At 53.9% G+C, this 19,359-nt stretch overlaps 1 protein-coding gene across 9 annotated transcripts in view; it reads left to right on the top strand.

Annotated features, from left to right (window-relative positions):
- ACOT7 (acyl-CoA thioesterase 7) overlaps positions 1 to 19,359 on the top strand; it is a 104,292-nt gene that overhangs the window by 16,655 nt on the left and 68,278 nt on the right. For 5 of the 9 annotated variants that reach the window (XM_045475457.1, XM_045475460.1, XM_045475458.1 and 2 more), the window contains exon 2: positions 18,189 to 18,306. In XM_045475457.1, coding sequence (XP_045331413.1) covers positions 18,189 to 18,306 — 118 coding nt within the window. Of the gene's footprint in view, positions 1 to 96; positions 158 to 212; positions 482 to 1,747; positions 2,276 to 9,988; positions 10,005 to 18,188; positions 18,307 to 19,359 lie in introns of those variants that run through there. The other 4 variants (XM_045475461.1, XM_045475465.1, XM_045475459.1 and 1 more) reach the window with 4 other exon arrangements.

Below are 19,359 nucleotides of genomic sequence, written 5' to 3'. Positions count from 1 at the left end.
TGACTCAGGATTTATTGTTGACGGTTTGGAGGGGCCATTGGAGCACCGGGTGTTCAGTGAACTGCTTGACTGAGCATGCCCACTAATGTGTTCATCCAAGTGGAAACCTAGCATGCTTCCCTGCCAGTCGAAGCCCCCCCAGGCTTTGTTGGAGGAGGTAGGCTTTCGGGATTGGTGGGCTCTGGGCTCTGGGCAGCTGGCACCTTTGAGGGAAGGAGGCAGGTGTGGAAATTGAAGCACCGCACGTGCCAACAGCTGTGCGGGTTCATCCCTCCCTGGGCACCTGCTGCCGGGGAGTCTGGGGCTGTCTGGGCATCTGCTGTCTCTGGGGGCAGGGGCTCAAGCTGCGATTTTTGGACCAGAAGCTCATGCAGGGCAGCAGAGCTGTCCTCGCACGATGGGCTCACCTTCAGCAGCACAACGTTGTGCTGTTACCGTGGCCTTCCTATGTTTATTTCAAACTTTACAGAAACTTTGTTCGGTGAGTATATCACCCTCTACTTCGTACCAGCTTTATTTATCGAAACGTAATCCGTGTTCCATAGGACTCATCCACTGAAGGGTACAGTTTAGCCAGCAAAAATGGGTTTCTTTGGGAATAGCAGAGAATTACAACTCCAGACAAGCAAGCTTCTGTGAAACCACTGGCAAGTCTGGAGAACAGAGTAACCTTTATAGAGGGAAGGGGTGGGCGGACTGGGAGGGCTGTCCTTTGGAGCAAACTGGGAGTTGGAAGTGTAGCGGCTTCCCATTGGCTGAACTCTCACAATCTCTCCTTGGCTGGGCTGTTGCTGGAGCTGGAGGAGAGCCTTTCTGGGGCCTGCCTGTGGTCAAGCAGGAGGGGTGTGGTGGGACCTGAGGACACCTCTCCTCCTGCTGGGTCTGTGGGGTGTGAGACCTCCCCCTGCTGGCCTCCCGATTCCATTACAAACGAGGCTTATGAATTTTTTTATTTAAAAAAATTGTTTTATGTTTATTTTTTTATTTTTGAGAGAGAGAGAGAGAGAGAGCGAGCAAGGGAAGGGCAGAGAGAGAGGGAGACACAGAATCCAAAGCAGGCTCCAGGCCCCTAGCTGTCAGCACAGAGCCCGACGCAGGGCTCGAACCCACGAACCGTGCGATCATGACCTGACCCGAACAGATATTTTTTAATTTTTTGTTAATTCAATTTTTATTAATTTTTACACTGCCTCCGTCTATTTTTCTTTCTGGGCAAGTTCGGCTCTTCTGGACATTCCAGATAAGTGGAATCATGCAATATGGTGTTTTGTATCTGGCTTCTCTCACATAGCATGATGTTTTCATCATGCGTGTATCCATGCTACTTTCATGATAATTCACCGTGCGGGGACACACCACATTTTGCATGTCCATTTGCCAGCTGATGGACCTTGCCGTGTTTCCACCTTTCATCTATTATGCATAACGTTACTATGAATGTTCCTGTCCAAGCTGTTGTGTGGACATGTGCGTTGATGTCTCTTGAGTGTATACCTAGTGTGGCTTAATAAGACAAAGGTATTTAGTCTTTATCCCTGGGTCCTGGCACAGAGTTCCTCAGACACTTGAAATTCTTCCGGTGAGAGTGTATCTTTGGTATGCTGATGAGATGGTGAGAGTGTATCTTTGGTATGCTGATGAATGCGAGGTGGCCGGGAGCCCTTTAGATAGCTTCAGGATGGGGACTGGTGGCCAGCCTGGCGCAGGCTGCCTTACAGGGGTGGAACTTTCAGCCCCACCTCCAATCTGGGGATGGCGGTGGGGGGAGGGAGGCCTGGAGGTTGAGTTAATCACCAATGCCTCCATCGTGACCTCCATAAAGACCCGGAACAGTGGAGTTGGGAGCTTCCGGGTTGCCGAACACATGGAGGTGTCGGAAGGGCAGCGTGCCTGACGCCACCCCACACCTTGTGCTATGCGCCTCCTCCATCTGGCTGTTCCTGAGCTGAATCCTTTACAACAAACCGGTAAATGTGAATAAAGCGAAGTTTGCCTGAGTCCCGTGAGCTGCTCCAGCAAATGATCCAACCGGAGGAGATTTTTGTGGGAACCCCAAAGTCTAGAGCCAGTTTGTCAGAAGTTCAGGCGGCCCGGGACTTGAGAGGGGCGTGGAAGCAGGGACAGCCTGGAGCCCTTGAACTTTGGATGGGGTCTGCGCTACCTCTGGGCTGTTAGCGTCAGAACTGCGTTGAATTGTAGGACACTCAGCTGGTGGTGCAGAAGAGAAGAACCCGCACCTTGGGGGTCAGAGGCCACCTTGGGGGTCAGAGGCCATGTGAGTAGGAGTAGAAGTGCTGAGTCATGTGCTTCCTCTGTTCAACTTCCGGGTGTTTTCCAACTCGGCTGTTTTCCCCCCCTCCCCCAGCAGTGCGGGGGCGGTCCACATCCCCCTCCGTGCTGGGTATTTGCCTTTGGGATTGCAGCCGCCTATCTCCTTGTGGCTTAGATTTGAATTTCTCTGATGAGTAATGATGCTGAGTGCTTATCAGCCATTTGTACAGCTTGGCTGTTTTGTTTCTTTACCTGTTTTTCATTTGGCACATCTGTCTTTCTGTTACTGAGTTGTTAAGACTTCCTTCTGTATTCTAGAGATAAGACCCTTCTCAGATACATGGTTTGCAGGGATTTTCTCCCGTTCAGTCTTTTTGCTTTGGATGTTCTTTTTTTTTTTTTTTTTTTTAATTTTTTTTTTAATGTTTATTTTATTTTTGAGACAGGGAGAGACAGCATGAACGGGGAAGGGTCAGAGAGAGAGGGAGACACAGAATCTGAAGGTGGCTCACGCTCTGAGCTGTCAGCACAGAGCCTGACGTGGGGCTCGAACTCACGGAGTGCGAGATCATGACCTGAGCCGAAGTCGGATGCTTAACTAACTGAGCCACCCAGGCACCCCATGGATGTTCTTTTTTTATTTTTTCATGTTTATTTAGAGAGAGAGCACACATGCTCGTGCATGAGTGGGGGAGGGGCAGAGAGAGAGAGGGAGACAGAGAATCTCAAGCAGGCCTCATGCCATCAGCACAGAACCCGATGCGGGGATCAACCTCACGAACCGTGAGATCATGACCTGAGCCAAAGTCACGAGCCAGACGCTCAACCGACTGAGCCACCCAGGTGTCCCTTGAAGCGCAGAAGTTTTGACATTTTCATGTAGTCTAGTTTCGGTTTTTTATTTTTTGGTTGCTTGTACTCTTATCGTCACGCCTAAGAAACCGTTGCCAGACTCAGGGTCACAGAGCCTTACCTGTATGTTTTCTTTCAGCCTCACCCTTCTGTTCAGAGCTTTACCTATTTTGAATCTGTGAGGTAAGGGTCCAGCTTTGTTCTTTTGAGGTGGACCCACCCCTTCTTCCGAGGTCCCAGGACTTGTCTGGGTCCCAGGACTTGTCGGGGTCCCGGGCTGGTAAGTGCAGGGCTGAAGCCACACACCTGGCCCGCACCCCCGGGTTATCCCTGACCCTGAGGACAGAAGCAAAAGTCCACCGACAGTAAAAGTTGCGCCCTGTAGAATGTGGAGTGTTCCTCACACACGTGGTTTCATTTCAGGACTAGGCTGTGCTTCCTGGCGGCTGTGTGGGGTCTCAGTCTGGGTCTGTGGTTCCGCTTCCCCTCCCTGAACACCAACCCCGCCCCCTTCCGGCCTTCCCCTCCCCCTTCCGGCCTTCCCCGCCCCCTTGCAGCATCGTGCTGTGACCAGCCTGTCCCAGGCAGGTGGCAGCCTTGTGTACAGGCCTCCCGTGCGGCAGGTCCCCGTTGGGGACATTCCTGGGCTGTGCCAGACAGGCAGAACCCCTTGGTGCCCTGAATTTCCTCCCTTAGGCTTGGCTTGCTGTGGGGCAGGTCCAGCAGGCGTGACTGCCCATCTAGAGGGTGTTTAAGGGGCACCTGGGTGGCTCAGTCAGTTGAGCGTCCAACTTTGGCTCAGGCCATGATCTCAAAGTTTGTGAGTTTGAGTCCCACATTGGGCTCGCTGCTGTCAGTGCTGAGCCTGCTTCTGATCCTTTGTCTCCTCTCTCTCTCTGCCCCTCCCCTGTTCATGTCTCTCTCTATCAAAAATAAACATTAAAAAATAATAAAGGGTGTTTATGGGGCGCCTGGGTGGCTCAGTTGGTGAAACACCTAACTTAGGCTCAGCTCATGATCTCACAATTCGTGAGTTCGAGCCCCGCATTGGACTCTGTGCTGACAGCTTGGAGCCTGGAGCCTGCTTCAGATTCTGTGTCTCCCTGTCTCTCTGCCCCTCCCCTGCTTGCACTCTGTCTCTGCCTCTCTCTCAAAAATAAATAAACATTGGGGCGCCTGGGTGGCTCAGTCGGTTGGGCGTCGGGCTTTGGCTCAGGTCATGATCTCATAGTCCGTGGGTTTGAGCCCCACGTTGGGCTCTGTGCTGACAGCTCAGGGCCTGGAGCCTGCTTCGGATTCTGTGTCTCCCTCTCTCTCTGCCCCTCTCCTGCTTGTGCTCTGTTTCTCTCTGTCTCAAAAGCAAATAAAAACATTAAAAAATTTTTTTAATTAAAAAATAATTAAAAATAAATAAATAAACATAAAAAAATAATAAAGGGTGTTTAAAAACCCTGGGAGGTGGGAAGTTGCCTGTAGCAGTCATGGCCTTGAGTGTGCCCTGTGGCCCTGTGAGACATTTAATTGGACATTGGACATAACAAGCAAATCAGAATTTTAGGGCCTTTTTTTTTTAAGTTTATTTATTTTGAGAGAGAGAGAGAGAGAACAAGCTGGGGAGGGGCAGAGAGAGAGGGAGACAGACGATCCAAAGCGGGCTCTGTGCTGAGAGCAGACAGCTGAGAGCAGACAGCCCGATGCAATGAGGGGCTTGAACTCACGAACTAAGAGATCACGACCTGAGCCAAAGTCAGATGCTTAACTAACTGAGCTGCCCAGGTGCCTCAGGGAAATTAGAATTTTCTTTTTCATGTTTATTTATTTTTGAGAGGGAGACAGAGTGTGAGTGGGAGACAGAGAGAGGGAGACACAGAATCCGAAGCAGGCTCCAGGCTCAGAGCTGTCAGCACAGAGGCGGACATGGGGCCTGAACTCATGAACTGCGAGATCATGACCTGAGCCAAAGTCAGATGTTTCACCGACTGAGCCACCCAGGTGCCCTAGCAAATCAGAATTTTAATCCAGCTGGGGAGATAACATCAGACTGGGAGGTTGAAGCATCGGTAGAAAGAACTGCTTTTGTAATAAAACTTATTTTCTCACCGTCTTGATGTGGAGCAAAGCCTGACATCAGCTGACAGGGGAGCGGCCCTGTGTTCAGGGGCAAAACCTGCGTTCTGAGAGCTCGCCCCAGCTCCCATCTGCACCCTGCACCCTTCAAGCTCGCTTGCGTAGCTCTCAGCCCCGGGGGGGGTGGGGCACAGGAATCACCCTCATTTTACAGATAGGGTAAACCGAGTGCGGGAGTGACCAGTGGACACTGAAACCCAGGTCTCGACACCAAGTTCTCTGTACCTCATCGCCTGCCCTGACCAGGGGCAAATGCTGCTGTAAAGGGAGGGGGCAGGTGGTGGAGACAGCTCCAGCCCGCCCACTGCCCCAGAAATGGCCTGTTGTTTACTTTGGCTTATGAATGGGTAGGATTAAAAGTCTAAGGTGGGACGTGTCTCCCAAACTCAGCACAATGCTGAGGGCGTCTCTGAGCCTTAGGGAACATGAGTGTCCTGATGCCACGAGGTCAGGGCGTTGCTCCCTGGGTCTGGGAGAAGACCCTGAAGTCCTCGCCCCTGTAAGATTTGTCTGATGGGTCTTAGAAGGGCACCTGGTGTGAGTGCTTTGCTGTCATTCAGGGCACGGGACTGGAATATGCTTGGGGTTCGTTTCTGATCCCTCGACCCCTGTCCTGGCCTGCCTTGGCACACCCCAGCTGGGGTCTGTAGGGGGCGTGCTGGAGACAGACCCTGCCCCTCTCTCCACCTATTGAAAGTCCCCAGGCTTCCAATTCAGTCTGTCTTCGAGCCAGCTAAATATTTCATTACCTTGTGGGCACTTAGCAGATGGAAATTGTAGCCTTGTAACTGATCAGGGTGAGCGAGCGTGGGTGGCCATCATTCTCAGTAAATGCCACACTTTTTGTGTGTGTTTTTGGCTGTGCTGGTGCTGTGTTCCCTCAGATGTGGCTTGTGTTTGGAATCCAGAGCTTTAACGGCGACACTGCTTTCTGGTGTCCTCCCGTGTCCTGGTGTCTCAGGAAACTAAGTCCTGTTTGATTGGTGCTCTGCCTCCGTTGATGACAGGCTGAGCCCACTATGTCGTGTGCCTTATGAAAGCTGAGGTGATAACACTCACAAGCCAGCCTGAAGCTGCCTAATTGATCCCGTGGTATCTGAAACATGTTGCCAATATTCTTTTTTTTTAATTGAGCGTAGTTGTCACACTATTGTATTAGTTTCAGGTGTACAACATAGTGGATGGACATTTACATACGTGACGAAATGTTCACCCTAAGTGCTGTGACCGTCTGTTACCATACGGAGTTATTACAATATTCTTGATGATATTTGTCTCTATTTATGAGTCTGTTATCTTGTTGGTTTTTTGTTTTATTTTTTTAGATTCTACGCATAAGGAAAATCATACAGTATTTGTATGATTTGTTTTGGTCAGTTTCACTTCTTCCTTCATTTTTTTGTTCATGTGGTATGTCACGTTGATTGATTTGTAGGATATTGAATCATCCTTGAGTCTCTGGATCAAATCCCACTCGATCGTGGTTATTGATCCTTTTTTTAAATTTTTATTCTTTTTTTTTAAAGTTTGTTTTGAGAGAGAGAGAGAGTGCATGCGAGTGGGGGAGGGGAGAGAGAAGGAGAGAGAAAGAATCCCAGGCAGGCTTTGTGTTGTCAGTGTGGAGCCCGATGTGGGGCTCGAACTCACAAACCGTGAGATCTGACCTGAGCTGCGATCAAGAGTGGGACGCTCAACTGAGCCACCCAGGCGCCCCACTAAGATTCTTAATTCAATAACCAACAATTCAAACCAACAATAGTTTTTTTTACTTGATTTTTCTTTAATTGCTTCCATGTACCTACTAAATTTTACATCATTAATGCAGTAGAGAGTAGAATATAGTTAGTTAAAATTAAAGGGTGCAGTTCGGTTAAAAAAATTTTTTTTAACATTTATTTGTTTTTGAAAGACAGAGAGACAGAGCATGAGCGGGGGAGGGGCAGAGAGCGAGGGAGACATAGAAGCCGAAGCAGGCTCCGGGCTCCAAGCTGTCAGCACAGGGCCCGATGCGGGGCTCGAACTCACAGACTGAGAGATCGTGACCTGAGCTGCAGTTGGACGCCTAACTGACTGAGCCCCCCAGGCGCCCCGGGTAGTTAGTTTTGTAGGAAATTGCCAAACCGTCTTCCAAAGCGGCCGCACTGTGTTGCGTCCCCACCAGCAGTGAGAGAGGTCCTGCTGTTCCACTCCTGACAGTGGTGTCACTGCCGTGGTTCTAATTTGCAGTCCCCTGGTGGCCTGTGATGGTGCACATCTTCCCATATGTTTATTTACTGTCTGTGTGTCTTGTTTCACGAGGTGTCTGTTCATACCTTTTGCCCCTTTTCATATTGGTTGTTATCATAGAATTTTTAAGAGCTCTTCATTTATTTTGGATACAAGTCCTTCATCAGATACGTGTTTTGTAAACATTTCCTCCCGGTCCGTGGCTTGCCTCTTACTCTTTTTTTTTTTTTAAGTTTTTAAAAATTATTATTATTATGTTTTTATTTTTGAGAGAGAGACAGGGCGAGCAGGTGAGGGGCAGAGAGAGAGGGAGACCGAGGATCAGAAGCAGGCTTCAAGCTGACAGCAGAGAGCCTGATGCGTCTCTCGACCTTTGTCAGCTTCCAGATGCCTTTGAAAGCTGAACAGAAGGGTTGCCACTTAATTCCAGAGAAATGCACACCAGACGCAACCTCGCCCATGCCCAGGGCCCCCTGAGCTAGCTGGACTTTGTTTAGTATCAGAAACACTGTGGCTGCAGCCTGCCATGTCCAGCTGTGTGTGGTTTTCTTTGGGCTACATTCCCAGAGCGCTCTTCCTCGGCCAAGTGAGTCTTTGGAGGTCTGGCCAACGCAGAAAGTTCTGGAAGTGGAGGGATGGGCCTGTTTCTCCACAGCTGTCTGCAAACAGGTGTAACAGCTTTATCGTGATACAACTCATGTCCTGTAAGTTCATTTACTCTTGAGGACAGTTCAGTGTTTTCTGGTATATTCACCAGGTTGTACAACCATCACAGTTCTTGAATTCCAGAACATTTTATTCACCCCCAAAATAAACGCTGTGCCTGTTAGCTATCACTTCCCATTCACCTCTCCCAGGCCCTGGCAACCACCAGTCTGGATTTGCCTGTTCTGGACGTTTCCTGTGGATAGAATCAGGCCTTTTGTGACTGGCTTCTTGTGCTCAGCAGCACCTGTTCAAGATTCTTCCATGTGGTAGTATACATTACTACTTGATTCCTTCTTAGAGTCAAATCATATCCCATTGCTTGGAGAGACCACTGCTTATTTATCCGTTCATCTGTGATGGGCATCTGGGTCCTTCCCACCTTTTTTGGCTACGACGAATAATGTTGCTGTGAACCTTTCCGGATGTCTGGTTGTATCGTTTAAAATAGTTCTTGGTTGGGGCACCTGGGTGGCTCAGTCGGTTGAGTGTCCGACTTTGGCTCGGGTCATGATCTCACAGTTCGTGAGTTCGAGCCCTGCGTCGGGCTCTGTGCTGACAGCTCAGAGCCTGGAGCCTGCTTCGGATTCTGTGTCTCCTCCTCTCTCTGCCTCTCCCCTGCTCATGCTCTGTCTCTCTCTGTCTCTCAATAATAAATAAACGTTAAAAAAATTTTTTTTAAATAGTTCTTGGTTAATTTAGAACATGAGGAACCACCTCATGGTTATTTCACTTTGAAATTATTTACTCATAAGGCTGACAACAAACGATTCCTTTCTGTGGAATGGTCTGTTAATGGCTCGGTCGGCGTGGCCGTGGAGGCCTGCGGAGGTGAGGTATGGTCCTTGCTGATTTGACTGAGCCATGGTGGACTTTTAGATATTTCACTTGGTTGTGTCATTAAAAAAAATTTTTTTTTATGTTTATTTTTAAGAGAGAGAGAGACAGAGAGTGAGACAGCATGAGCAGGGGAGGGACAGAGAGAGAGGGAGACACAGAACCTGAAGCAGGCTCCAGGCCCCGAGCGGTCAGCACAGAGCCCAACGCGGGGGTCAAAGTCACAGAGTAAGAGATTCTGACCTGAGCCGAAGTTGGACGCCCAACCGACTGAGCCACCCAGGTGCCCCTGGTTGTGTTACTTCCTGCAGATTTCCCTCATTCCCTTTCTGTGTTTTTTTTTTTTTTTTTTTTTTTTTTTTTTGTTTGTTTGTTTTTAAAATCTTGTTCTTCTGGTTTAGGTTGTATCCCTGTATCCAGATGTTAAGTAATTGATCGTGCCTGTCATTAGTGGGTCATTCCAAGTCTGAAAACTGTCTTCCCTCTAATGGTGACAATAGGGTCTTAACTCTGCGGCTTGTTTCAAAGCGTTTCTCATTCGTGGATTTGGGTGCCTCTTCCTGCATGGCCAGCCCCGCGTCACAGCACCGTGTGCTTTGTCAGCCCAGCCCAGCGCGGGCTGACTTCTCGATCCCAGATCCCTTGTTCAGGGTCCCGCTGGTTGCAGGACCCCCCGTGTGCTCCCGTGAGGACTGTCTCTCTTTACGCCAGTCTTGTATATCTTCACGATCTTTCCATAACTGAGAACGAACCTGACGGGGCAAGTCGTGCCGGGTTCTCGTCTGCATGTGCCTCGTCAACTGCGTCACCTGGGTGGTGTTTTGATGGTAGGTCCACAGCGTGCAGGAGGGTGCGTCTCCCTTGGCCCCGGGCCCGGCACCCTCCCAGGACGCCATCGTGAAGGTGCCGAGCGCCCAGTCCCCCAGGTCTACCTGATGTGGGCCTGGGCAAGCCTCCGGCCTTCTGTGTGCCTGCTTTCCTCACAGGTAAAAGTTGGGGCCTGAAGTGGGTAGTTTCCAGCGACTCTTTCGACTCTTAATTTCCTGTGATTGTAAGGAATTTGAAAAGGTCATGGGAGTGATGGGGTGGCCACCCGTCGCCTGGCGTGGGCAGTGTGCCCAGCACACCCAGGGTTGGGACCAAGGGGGAGAGAAGCCAGCGTTGCTTAGGGAGGCTGCGATGCCTGCATTGAGGAATGGGGCCAAGTCCAAAGGGCATAGCATCCGGGCCGAGGCCCCCTCTGGTCCCATCTGGCCACAGCTCCAGAAGGGGCTAACAGAGACCATGCTTCTGCTTCGGCGAGGTGTGTCCCTAAAAGTGTTCAGGAAAGGAGCTGACAAGGCCTGTCTTAGGGAGAAAGCCAAGCTGTAAGAACCTGTGGGATGGCTGGGGGTGGCGCTACCTGGGGGGGGGGGGGGGGTCCCTGGTTGTGGTTGTGGAGTGGGAAGGCCTGTGGTGCCTGGACACATGGCTGTGGGATGCCCCGTGGCCAGAGTGGGCACCTGTGGCCTTGGGGCCTTTTCTCTGACCTGAAGGTGATAGATGGGTTTGACCAGACCCAGCACACGGCTCTCTTAGGGGGCACCCAGAACCCACTATGGGAGTCTGCGTCCTTAGTGGCCTTGGGGAGCAACGCTTTTGACCTCTTGGTCCAGGCGAGGCGTGGGGCAGGCTGCTGGCCGGGTGCACGCAGGGGCCTAAGCACCCAGCTGACCGGAGGGGAATAGGGCGGATGGAGTGGGGGCCTCTGTCCATTCTGTGTCTCCCAGGCACTGGCTCACTCCCTGATCTGACACCTATTCATGGCACTTTGCTGTGTGCCCGGCCCGGTGCCAGCTGCTGGGGACACAGCAGTGAGCAGGATGGCCCCAGGCCATGTCCTACAGGAATAGTCCTCGGACCTCCCTGCAAATGGGGTCATTTCTACTCAGGATCAAGCACCGTCAGGGACAGCCAAGAGGCCGAAGGAGGTCTGCCGTCCCGCCAGGGCCCCCGTCAGGCGGTGTGGGCGGGGAAGGCTTTCGGGGAAGGTTTTCCGCCCAGATTCTGCCCTGACTCCCCCCTCCAGGTAGACATTTTGGGTGTGGTCGGCAGGTCCCCTTATCCCTTCAGGGGCCCTCTCGCCCGAGGACAGCCTTGCCACTTCCTGCCCCGGCCGGCCTCCCTCCCTGTGGAACCAGGCTCTGTGCTGTTGGTCAGTCTGGAGTTTTCCTTCTCTCTCTCTTCGCGCAAACGTGGGAAGACTGGGGACAATGGTACCTGGACCTTTAGGTGTAATCTGTCTGCGCTTCAGGGAGGCCGCTGGGAGCCGGGAGCGTGCCGGGCCTCTGGTGAGGGCTGTGTGTGAGTGAGCAGCGGGCCCAGCTTGCTCTGTCCTCGCTTCACCCCTCGAGCACAAAACCTGCCAGAGTCGCCCTGCAGGTGAGGTGGACCGGTGCCCAGGAGCCAAGCCAGGATGCCAGTTTTCAGGAAGGACTCTCTCAGGTGGCTTGCAGGCAGATTCATTCATTGGTGGTGGCCATCACCCTGCCTGATGGATGGAGGCTGTGCTCTGCCCAGTGTCCTGGCTGCGGGATTCCGGGGAAAGTAGCCTTGTGTGGAGGTGCCCTGGGACGCGGGGGTAATAATTACACATCCGGCCTCCTCTCCCAGGACTGCCACTGCCACACGTGCTCCTCGGCCACTCTGACGGCTTGCCTGGCACCCAGCGGGAGGGGAGACGGAAGGTCTGTCCCTGGCAGCCTGGTACTGGAGAGGGGAGGAGGCAGGTCTGTGTGGGGGTGGGGGTGCCAGCCAGGGGAGTGCCGGGGCTGGCAGAGCCAGTGGGTCACCTGGACCCTCGACCTCCAGGAGGTAGCTTCGGGGACAGGTGTCAGGTGCCAGCCCCTCTGAGCAGGATGTGGGGCTCTGCACCAACTGTGACCTCTTGCTGTGAGAGGTCTCCCTCTCCCTCTGGCCCGAGACTCTCCCTCTGGCCCGAGACTCTCCTCCCCTGTCTGCGTCTTGGGAGGCTCAGAAGGTTTGCAGGGGATCCAGGCCTGGGGCCCGGCCTCTGCTGAGAAAAGTCTGGGTGGGCATTTGCCCTCTCCTTGGGCCCCCTAGAGGCTTCTCAGAGAGGCACCTGTGACTTCTTGATCTCAGGGACAGCAGTGGGAGGGCTCGAAGATGTACTTCTCCGCTATCATTATTTACAAAGCGAGGTTGCTATGACAGCTGGCCTTTGGTAGAGTCTTCGGATCAGATTGGGGAGGCAGCCTCTTCCTGGTTAGATTGGGCAGCCTGGTGTGGCGGGGAGTTGGGACGGTGCTTGTGGTGGGGAAGGGTGGGTGCTTTGGCTGCCGCTCGCCGCCTTGCCTCTCGGGACCCGGGATCTGAGGCGAACCAGCGGGTATGGCTTCCCAGATGAGCAGGTACCTCGAAGTTACGCGCCGCCCCCTTGTCTTAGGGGCATCCATCTGGGGGCCCTTTGAAGGGGTCTGATGTAGAGGGGACACGGCCCCTTCGTGTGGCCAGGGACAACTGTGCCTGGCCTGATTCTTGCTGAGTCCGATGTGAGGTGGTTAACGGAGGCTGGGACGGGAAGTCCAGTCTCTGCGTGACACCTGGGGGCCTGGGGGCCCGGCAGGGTCAGACCCTGGGTTCCCAGAAGAGTGGGGCCGTGGAACCGTGGGGCTCAGCAGTCTCCCTCCTGGCTGGAGCCCCAGGAATGATGGCAACTGTGTTTCTTTCTCTTGCCAGCCGGTTCCCTGGTTGGGCAGGGCTCTGCTGAGCGTCCTGCCTGCTCAGCGCCCGAAGGTTCTGCATTCTCAGGATCAGTGGGTGCTGGTCCGCTACCCCCTGGAGCCTTCTCCTGGTTCATTCCCCTGTCCCAGCCGAAGTGTGAACCTGGGTGTTTGGTGTGATTGGCACCCCCCACCCCATGCCTGCTCTGGGACCAGCCACTTCTCCTGCCTTGCCTCTTGTAGGGGATGGGGGGTGGGGGGGGAGGCTCTGGGGCTGAAGGAACTTTCCTGGAACCTTCCTCGGCAGCAAATTAGAGGGGATAAGCAGTGTCACTTGGGGGTCTGGTTGGCAGAGGCCCTCATAGAAACATGAGGTTTCACATGTGCCATGGGCAAGGCCCGTGCCCACCCCGTGGGCACCAGGAATGGGACTCCCTATTCTTCCTTGTCTCCCTGCCAAGGCGACTGTTCCCTGCGCTGAGCACAAAGGAAGCTTGAAAACTGCCGCTGTGGGTAAGGTCAGGGCAGAAGCTCCTGGGGGTTGTTCCTGCTCAGGACACCCATCATTGCCTCTCTATTTTGAGCCTCATTTAGAAAGGATGGGCCCGGGGACCTTCTGCACAGTCTGTGAGGTGTCCTTAGCCCTGGCTGCCCTGTGTGCCCCCACCTGAACCCCCCCCAGAGGCTCTGCGGGTCTTTGGTGCAGGTGGAAAATCCGGGAGACTTTATCTGTCCCGGAAATCTGGCTGCGCGCGGAGCCGGCCTTCTCCCTCAGAGAGCTATTCTAGCTTCCACCGTGGGAGACGGAAGCAGGCCTCTCCAGCCCAGTAACCATGGACTCCTGCAGCACTGCTACGTTGTAGCGCTGACATGTTTGGGTGAGAATCAGGCTGACCACAGCCCCCTGTGGTGCGGGCACCCCCTGGCCTGGGCTCCCTGCCTGGGGAGGCCGCCACGCCCGCAGGTCCTGTGGGCTCGCCTGTCACTCCCTGCTGTTTTCTGTGCATGGGGCAAAGCCCCCCTGAGTGTGAATGTGAGTGTCAGTGTCCTGCCAGGACAAATGACCACACATAGGGTGGCTTACAATAGAAATGTATGTTCTCACAGCCCGGAGGCCACAAGCCACCAGCCCCGGATCCTGCTGTCGGCAGGGCCACACTCCCTCCGAGGGCCCGAGGGGAGGATCCTTCCTTGCCTCTTCCAGCTTCTGGTGGCTCCTGGCGTCCTGCATTTCTGGGCTCCTGGATGTATCACTCCAGTCTCTGCCTGCTCCCCGGCGTGTGTCCATTTCCCTCTTTTCAAAAGGGTGCTGTGCACACTGGATTAGGGCACACCCTAACGACCTCATCTTAACTTGATGACATTTGCAAAGACCCTGTTCTGCATTTAGAAAAAATTTTTTTTAGGGGCGCCTGGGTGGCTCAGTCGGGTTAAGCGTCCGACTTCGGCTCAGGTCATGATCTCGCGGTTTGTGAGTTCAAGCCCCACATCGGGCTCTGTGCTGCCAGCTCAGAGCCTGGAGCCTGCTTCCGATTCTGTGTCTCGCTCTCTCTCTGCTCCTCCCCTGCTCACACTTTGTCTCTCTCTGTCTCAAAAATAAATTAAGAAACATTAAAAAAAAAAAAATCTTGGGGCGCCTGGGTGGCTCAGTTGGTTAAGCATCCGACTTCGGCTCAGGTCATGATCTTGCGGTTTGTGAATTCAAGCCCCGCGTCGGGCTCTGTGCTGACAGCTCAGAACCTGGAGCCTGCTTCAGATTCTGTGTCTCCCTCTCTCTCTGACCCTCCCCTGTTCATGCTCTGTCTCTCTGTCTCAAAAATAAATAAACATTTAAAAAAAATTTTTTTAATGTTTATTTATTTTTGAGAGAGAGGGAGAGCGAGCACGAGCAGGGGAGGGGCAGAGGGAGAGGGAGACACAGAATCTGAAGCAGGCCCTAGGCTCCGAGCTGTCAGCACAGAACCCTACAAGGGGCTCAAACCCGTGAGCCGTGGGGTCATTACCTGAGTCGAAGTCGACGCTTAACCGACTGAGCCACCAGGCACCCCCACTAAGACCCGTATCTAAATACGGCCCCATTCACAGGTTCCAGCGGCTAGAGCTTGAACGTATGTTTCGGGGGACACAGTTCAACCCAGTATAAAAGCTCTATGTGGGGCTAAGGAACAGGAGGACGGGGCTTGCCTTCAAGGTGTCTGCTGTGAGGCCAGCTACACGGAATGCAATGGGCAACAAACAGGTTTACTCACGTTTGGAAACATCCGTGGGACACACTCCTACAGCTGGAATTGCTGGATGGGAGCCCGCCTGTGCATTTGGAGTTTGGGAATGCCGGGCTGTCCTCCATGAGGTTGTGTGTACTTACTCCCGCCCCCATTCGTGGATGAGTCCCCTTTCCTCCCAGACCGTAGGTCGGATGTTGCTGGGACAGGTGGATCCAGGTAGGGCGGTAGGAAGGCCCTGGCTGATGCTCTGCTTTGGCCAGGGCGGTGGCTGATGATGACACAGGAGTAGTTCCAGATGCCTGAGGGCTTCAAGTTCCTCACTAGTGAGGTGAGTCTTTATTCTTTAGATGAGAGAGGTGATTGAGGACTAGATTCCTGCTTAAGATGACTCTCCAGGCAGTGGGATGAGTGGCTGGTTAAGTGCAGGAGGAGATGGGCAGGTGCAGAGATGCCTCCCCGACCAGGTGCTGTGGTCAGTGCTGCTTGCTTCACCGGGTTTTCTTTACTTGTGTTTTTGATAGTGAAGAGGAAAGAGAAGCCCTTTTCATACCCATGGCTGCATGAAACCTGGGAAAACAGGGGCTCCTGGGTGGCTCGGTCAGTTATAAGTGTCTGATCTCACAGTTCATGAGTTCAAGCCCTGCGTTGGGCTCTGCGCTGATGGTGTGGAGCCTGCTTGGGATTCTGTCTCCCTCCTTCTCTGTTCCTCTCCCGCTTGCTCTCTCTCTCTGTCTCTCAAAATAAATAAACTTAATAAACTTTAAAAAAATGGGAAAACAAAAGCTTGAATGAGGGACCACATGTTCTCCTGGCTGCCCTCACTTGTGCCTGGGGAGGACCAGGGCGTGGGCAGGGAGAGCTCTGGGGAAGTGAACTGGGGAGGAAGGCCCTGACAGAGTGAATGGCCTTGAGCAGTGGGGGGCCATTGGGGACCCAGGGGACTGGGGAGTGAGCTGGGCTCGGGGTAACTGCAGAGTGCTGGGTCAGGATCAGGTCCAGTGGAGGGAGGTTTGTGTCTGAGTGGCCAGCTGGCCTGGGGAATTAGGTCGGTGCCTGGTGCAGGACCCAGGGTGACCAGGAAGGGTGGGGGACAGCAAGTGTCCCAGTGAGCTTTCGTGCCTCAAGCGTGTGGTCTGGATCTGTGGCATTTACTCCCAGTTGCCCAGGATCCTGGGGCAGCCCGATGTTGATGGTGTGGGGTTTCTGGGGACCCTCAGTCTGCAACTCCAGACACTATCTCCAGCCTCCTATCTCACAGGCTGCTTCCTTATCAGCCCCTGACTCAGTGTCCCGCCGGATGTGAACACTTCCTCCTCTGCCCTTCTCTCCCAGGTCTCACAGCATTGCTGTGGGTCAACCAACAGTGGCGGGCACAGCCGTGCTTTACAGACAGGCAAAGCGAGGCCCGAGGGGAAAGGCTGGATTCAGGTTTCCCCAGCGCTCTAGAGCCCAGGAGCTCGGCTCTCCCTGGCCAGCCCCTGCCCTACGGCAGCCTCTGTGGTACCTGTGCTCGCAGGAGGACCAGCTTCTCTGTGTGGAAATGACCGTCTGTCCTTCACGAAATTGCAAACAATTCCAAAGGAAAGAGGTTGATAACAATAGGGTTTTTTTTAAGTTTTTAAAAACATTTAAATTTTTAATACACATTTATTAACTTAAATAACATTTCAAGTTTTTAATAAACATTTTTTAAAGTTTATTTATTTATTTATTTATTTATTTATTTTTCAACGTTTATTTATTTTTGGGACAGAGAGAGACAGAGCATGAACGGGGGAGGGGCAGAGAGAGAGGGAGACACAGAATCAGAAACAGGCTCCAGGCTCTGAGCCATCAGCCCAGAGCCCGACGCGGGGCTCGAACTCACAGACCGCGAGATCGTGACCTGGCTGAAGTCGGACGCTTAACCGACTGCGCCACCCAGGCGCCCCTAAAGTTTATTTATTTTTGAGAGAGAGAGACAGAGCGTAAGTGGGGGAGGGGCAGAGAGAGAGGGAGACACAGAATCAGAAACAGGCTCCAGGCTCTGAGCCATCAGCCCAGAGCCCGACGCGGGGCTCGAACTCACAGACCGCGAGATCGTGACCTGGCTGAAGTCGGACGCTTAACCGACTGCGCCACCCAGGCGCCCCTAAAGTTTATTTATTTTTGAGAGAGAGAGACAGAGCGTAAGTGGGGGAGGGGCAGAGAGAGAGGGAGACACAGAATCCGAAGCAGGCTCCAGGCTCCGAGCTGTCAGCACAGAACCCGACGTGGGGCCTGAACTCACAGACTGTGAGATCATGACCTGAGCTGAAGTCAGACACTCAACCAGTTGAGCCACCCCGGCGCCCCACGGTGATGGTTTGATGTGTGTACATTTTGCAAAACGATCACTGCCGTGAGTTTAGTTAACACACATCACCTGACAGATGTTTTTTCCCTGTGGGGAGAGCTTTCACTGCGGCAACTTTCATACAGTGCAGCGCTGTTAATGTTAGTCACCGTGCTGGGCGTTATGGCCCCAGGATTTATGTTTCTTACAGTGGAACTTTGTGCCTTTGTACCTAGAGCTGTGGCTTGTTTCCAGTTCTCAGGGCAGCCGGCCCCACTGGGTCTCCTGATAGGGGGGGTCCTGTCCTGGGAATTTGTCCGCTGTCCAAGGGGGTCACAGCCTGTGTCCTCATGCTCATTCAGCCCTGCCCTGCTCATTCAACCCCAGGTCTTTGGGGAGCCTGGGAAGCAGGAAGGGCAGGAGTGCTGGGAACTCCCAACAGTCATGCCGCCACCTTGCTGCCTCTGCCAAAGGTCCGCTGTCCAAGGGGGTCACAGCCTGTGTCCTCATGCTCATTCAGCCCTGCCCTGCTCATTCAACCCCAGGTCTTTGGGGAGCCTGGGAAGCAGGAAGGGCAGGAGTGCTGGGAACTCCCAACAGTCATGCCGCCACCTTGCTGCCTCTGCCAAAGGTCCCCGCTGTCACCCCTTCTCTGCTGGGTGCCTGTAGCTCTCGGGGACAACTTCCTGCCCTCTGCCCTCCTCCGTCCCGTGGAAACAGGACCCGGCGGCCTCTTGCCTGGGGCTGTCGGGTCAGCAGCCCACTGTGACCAAACTCATGGAAAGTTCTTTTTCCTTCTTTGGGAGCCATTGGTCTCTTTGGAGGACCTTCTCCTCACCCTGGGTGGTCACTGTTGATGAGTGACGTCCTTCTCAGGAGCCTCATCCTACTTCTCTCTCCTCTGCCTAGGATCATGAGGCCGGATGATGCCAATGTGGCTGGCAATGTCCACGGTGGAACCATCCTGAAGATGATCGAGGAGGCAGGGGCCATCATCAGCACCCGGCACTGTAACAGCCAGAATGGGGTAAGTGTCTGGGGGCCGTCATGCCGGCTGCATGGAAGGTTCCAGGGCCCAGGAGGCCTGGCATCCCTCTGTATGCAGCACTGCACCACTCTTGGGTCAGGATAGGAGTTTGCTTGGAGTCTTCCCTTCCTTCATCCCCTAGGCCTTGGGGATTTCCAGAAGCCCTGGGTAGGTTGCTTGGTTTGGGGCCCAGCGAGGGAGGACAGGGGACAGCCAGAGACTGAGCTGAGAGCTGCCTTTAAACCCCCACCCCCATCCCCAGCCTGGCCACACTGGGTCTGACCCCTCCTCTGCCCCATCCACCCCCTGGCGGTTGGGAGCCAGGGCAAGTACCGGGCCAGCAAAGCCCTGACCGCCTGGGTTGAGGGCCGGGCTTTCTGCTTTTGGGACTTCAAGGCAGCTGGGGGCTTTGGGACATCACCTCTTACCGTCCCTCCAGCCCCAAGGGACCTGACCTTTCTTCCAGAGGCCTGCCAGCCACCTTGCTTGGGGAAGGGGGTCTGTCTTGTGCCACGCTGCCACCTGGGGGTCAGCAGAGATGCGGCACCACAGGAAGCCGTGGCCTTTGTGTCCCTGTGTCCTGTGACCTGTGTCCCCATGGGCCTCTGCCAGCCACCTGCTGTGATGATAGGAATGCTGGCGGGGGCGGGGGCGGCTCAAGGAGAATATGACAGCAGCACCTGTGGGTGCGTGTAATAAACCAGGCCGGGGTGACTGTGTTACTTAATGGGTGGACATTGACACCCAGGAGGAGCTGGGTGTGAAGGAGGAGCTCGTCTGCCCGGCTAGGACTCTGGATTTGTTCAGGAGCCCTTGGAGTTCTGGGGCAAACCCAGCAGTGTCCAGAGCACGCCCTCTGCTGGCCGTGGGGAGGGTGGGCCTGAGCCTGTGGGGCCTGGGGGTTAAGAGAGACAGGGTCCCCCGCAGGCCTGGCGGGAGAGGCTGGACACTGGGAAGGAGAACCTCAGGGTAGGGGAGAGGAGGAGGGGGGCCTTGGGAGGCCACATGGGTGGTGAGGGCCTGTGTAACTGCTGTCAGTAAGTGCTTAATGTT

The sequence above is a fragment of the Leopardus geoffroyi genome, chromosome C1, assembly GCF_018350155.1.
Source record: "Leopardus geoffroyi isolate Oge1 chromosome C1, O.geoffroyi_Oge1_pat1.0, whole genome shotgun sequence".
Lineage (NCBI taxonomy): Eukaryota > Metazoa > Chordata > Mammalia > Carnivora > Felidae > Leopardus > Leopardus geoffroyi.
The sequence above is the reverse complement of the archived record's forward strand: the minus strand, read 5'-3'. Positions and strand labels throughout refer to the sequence as shown.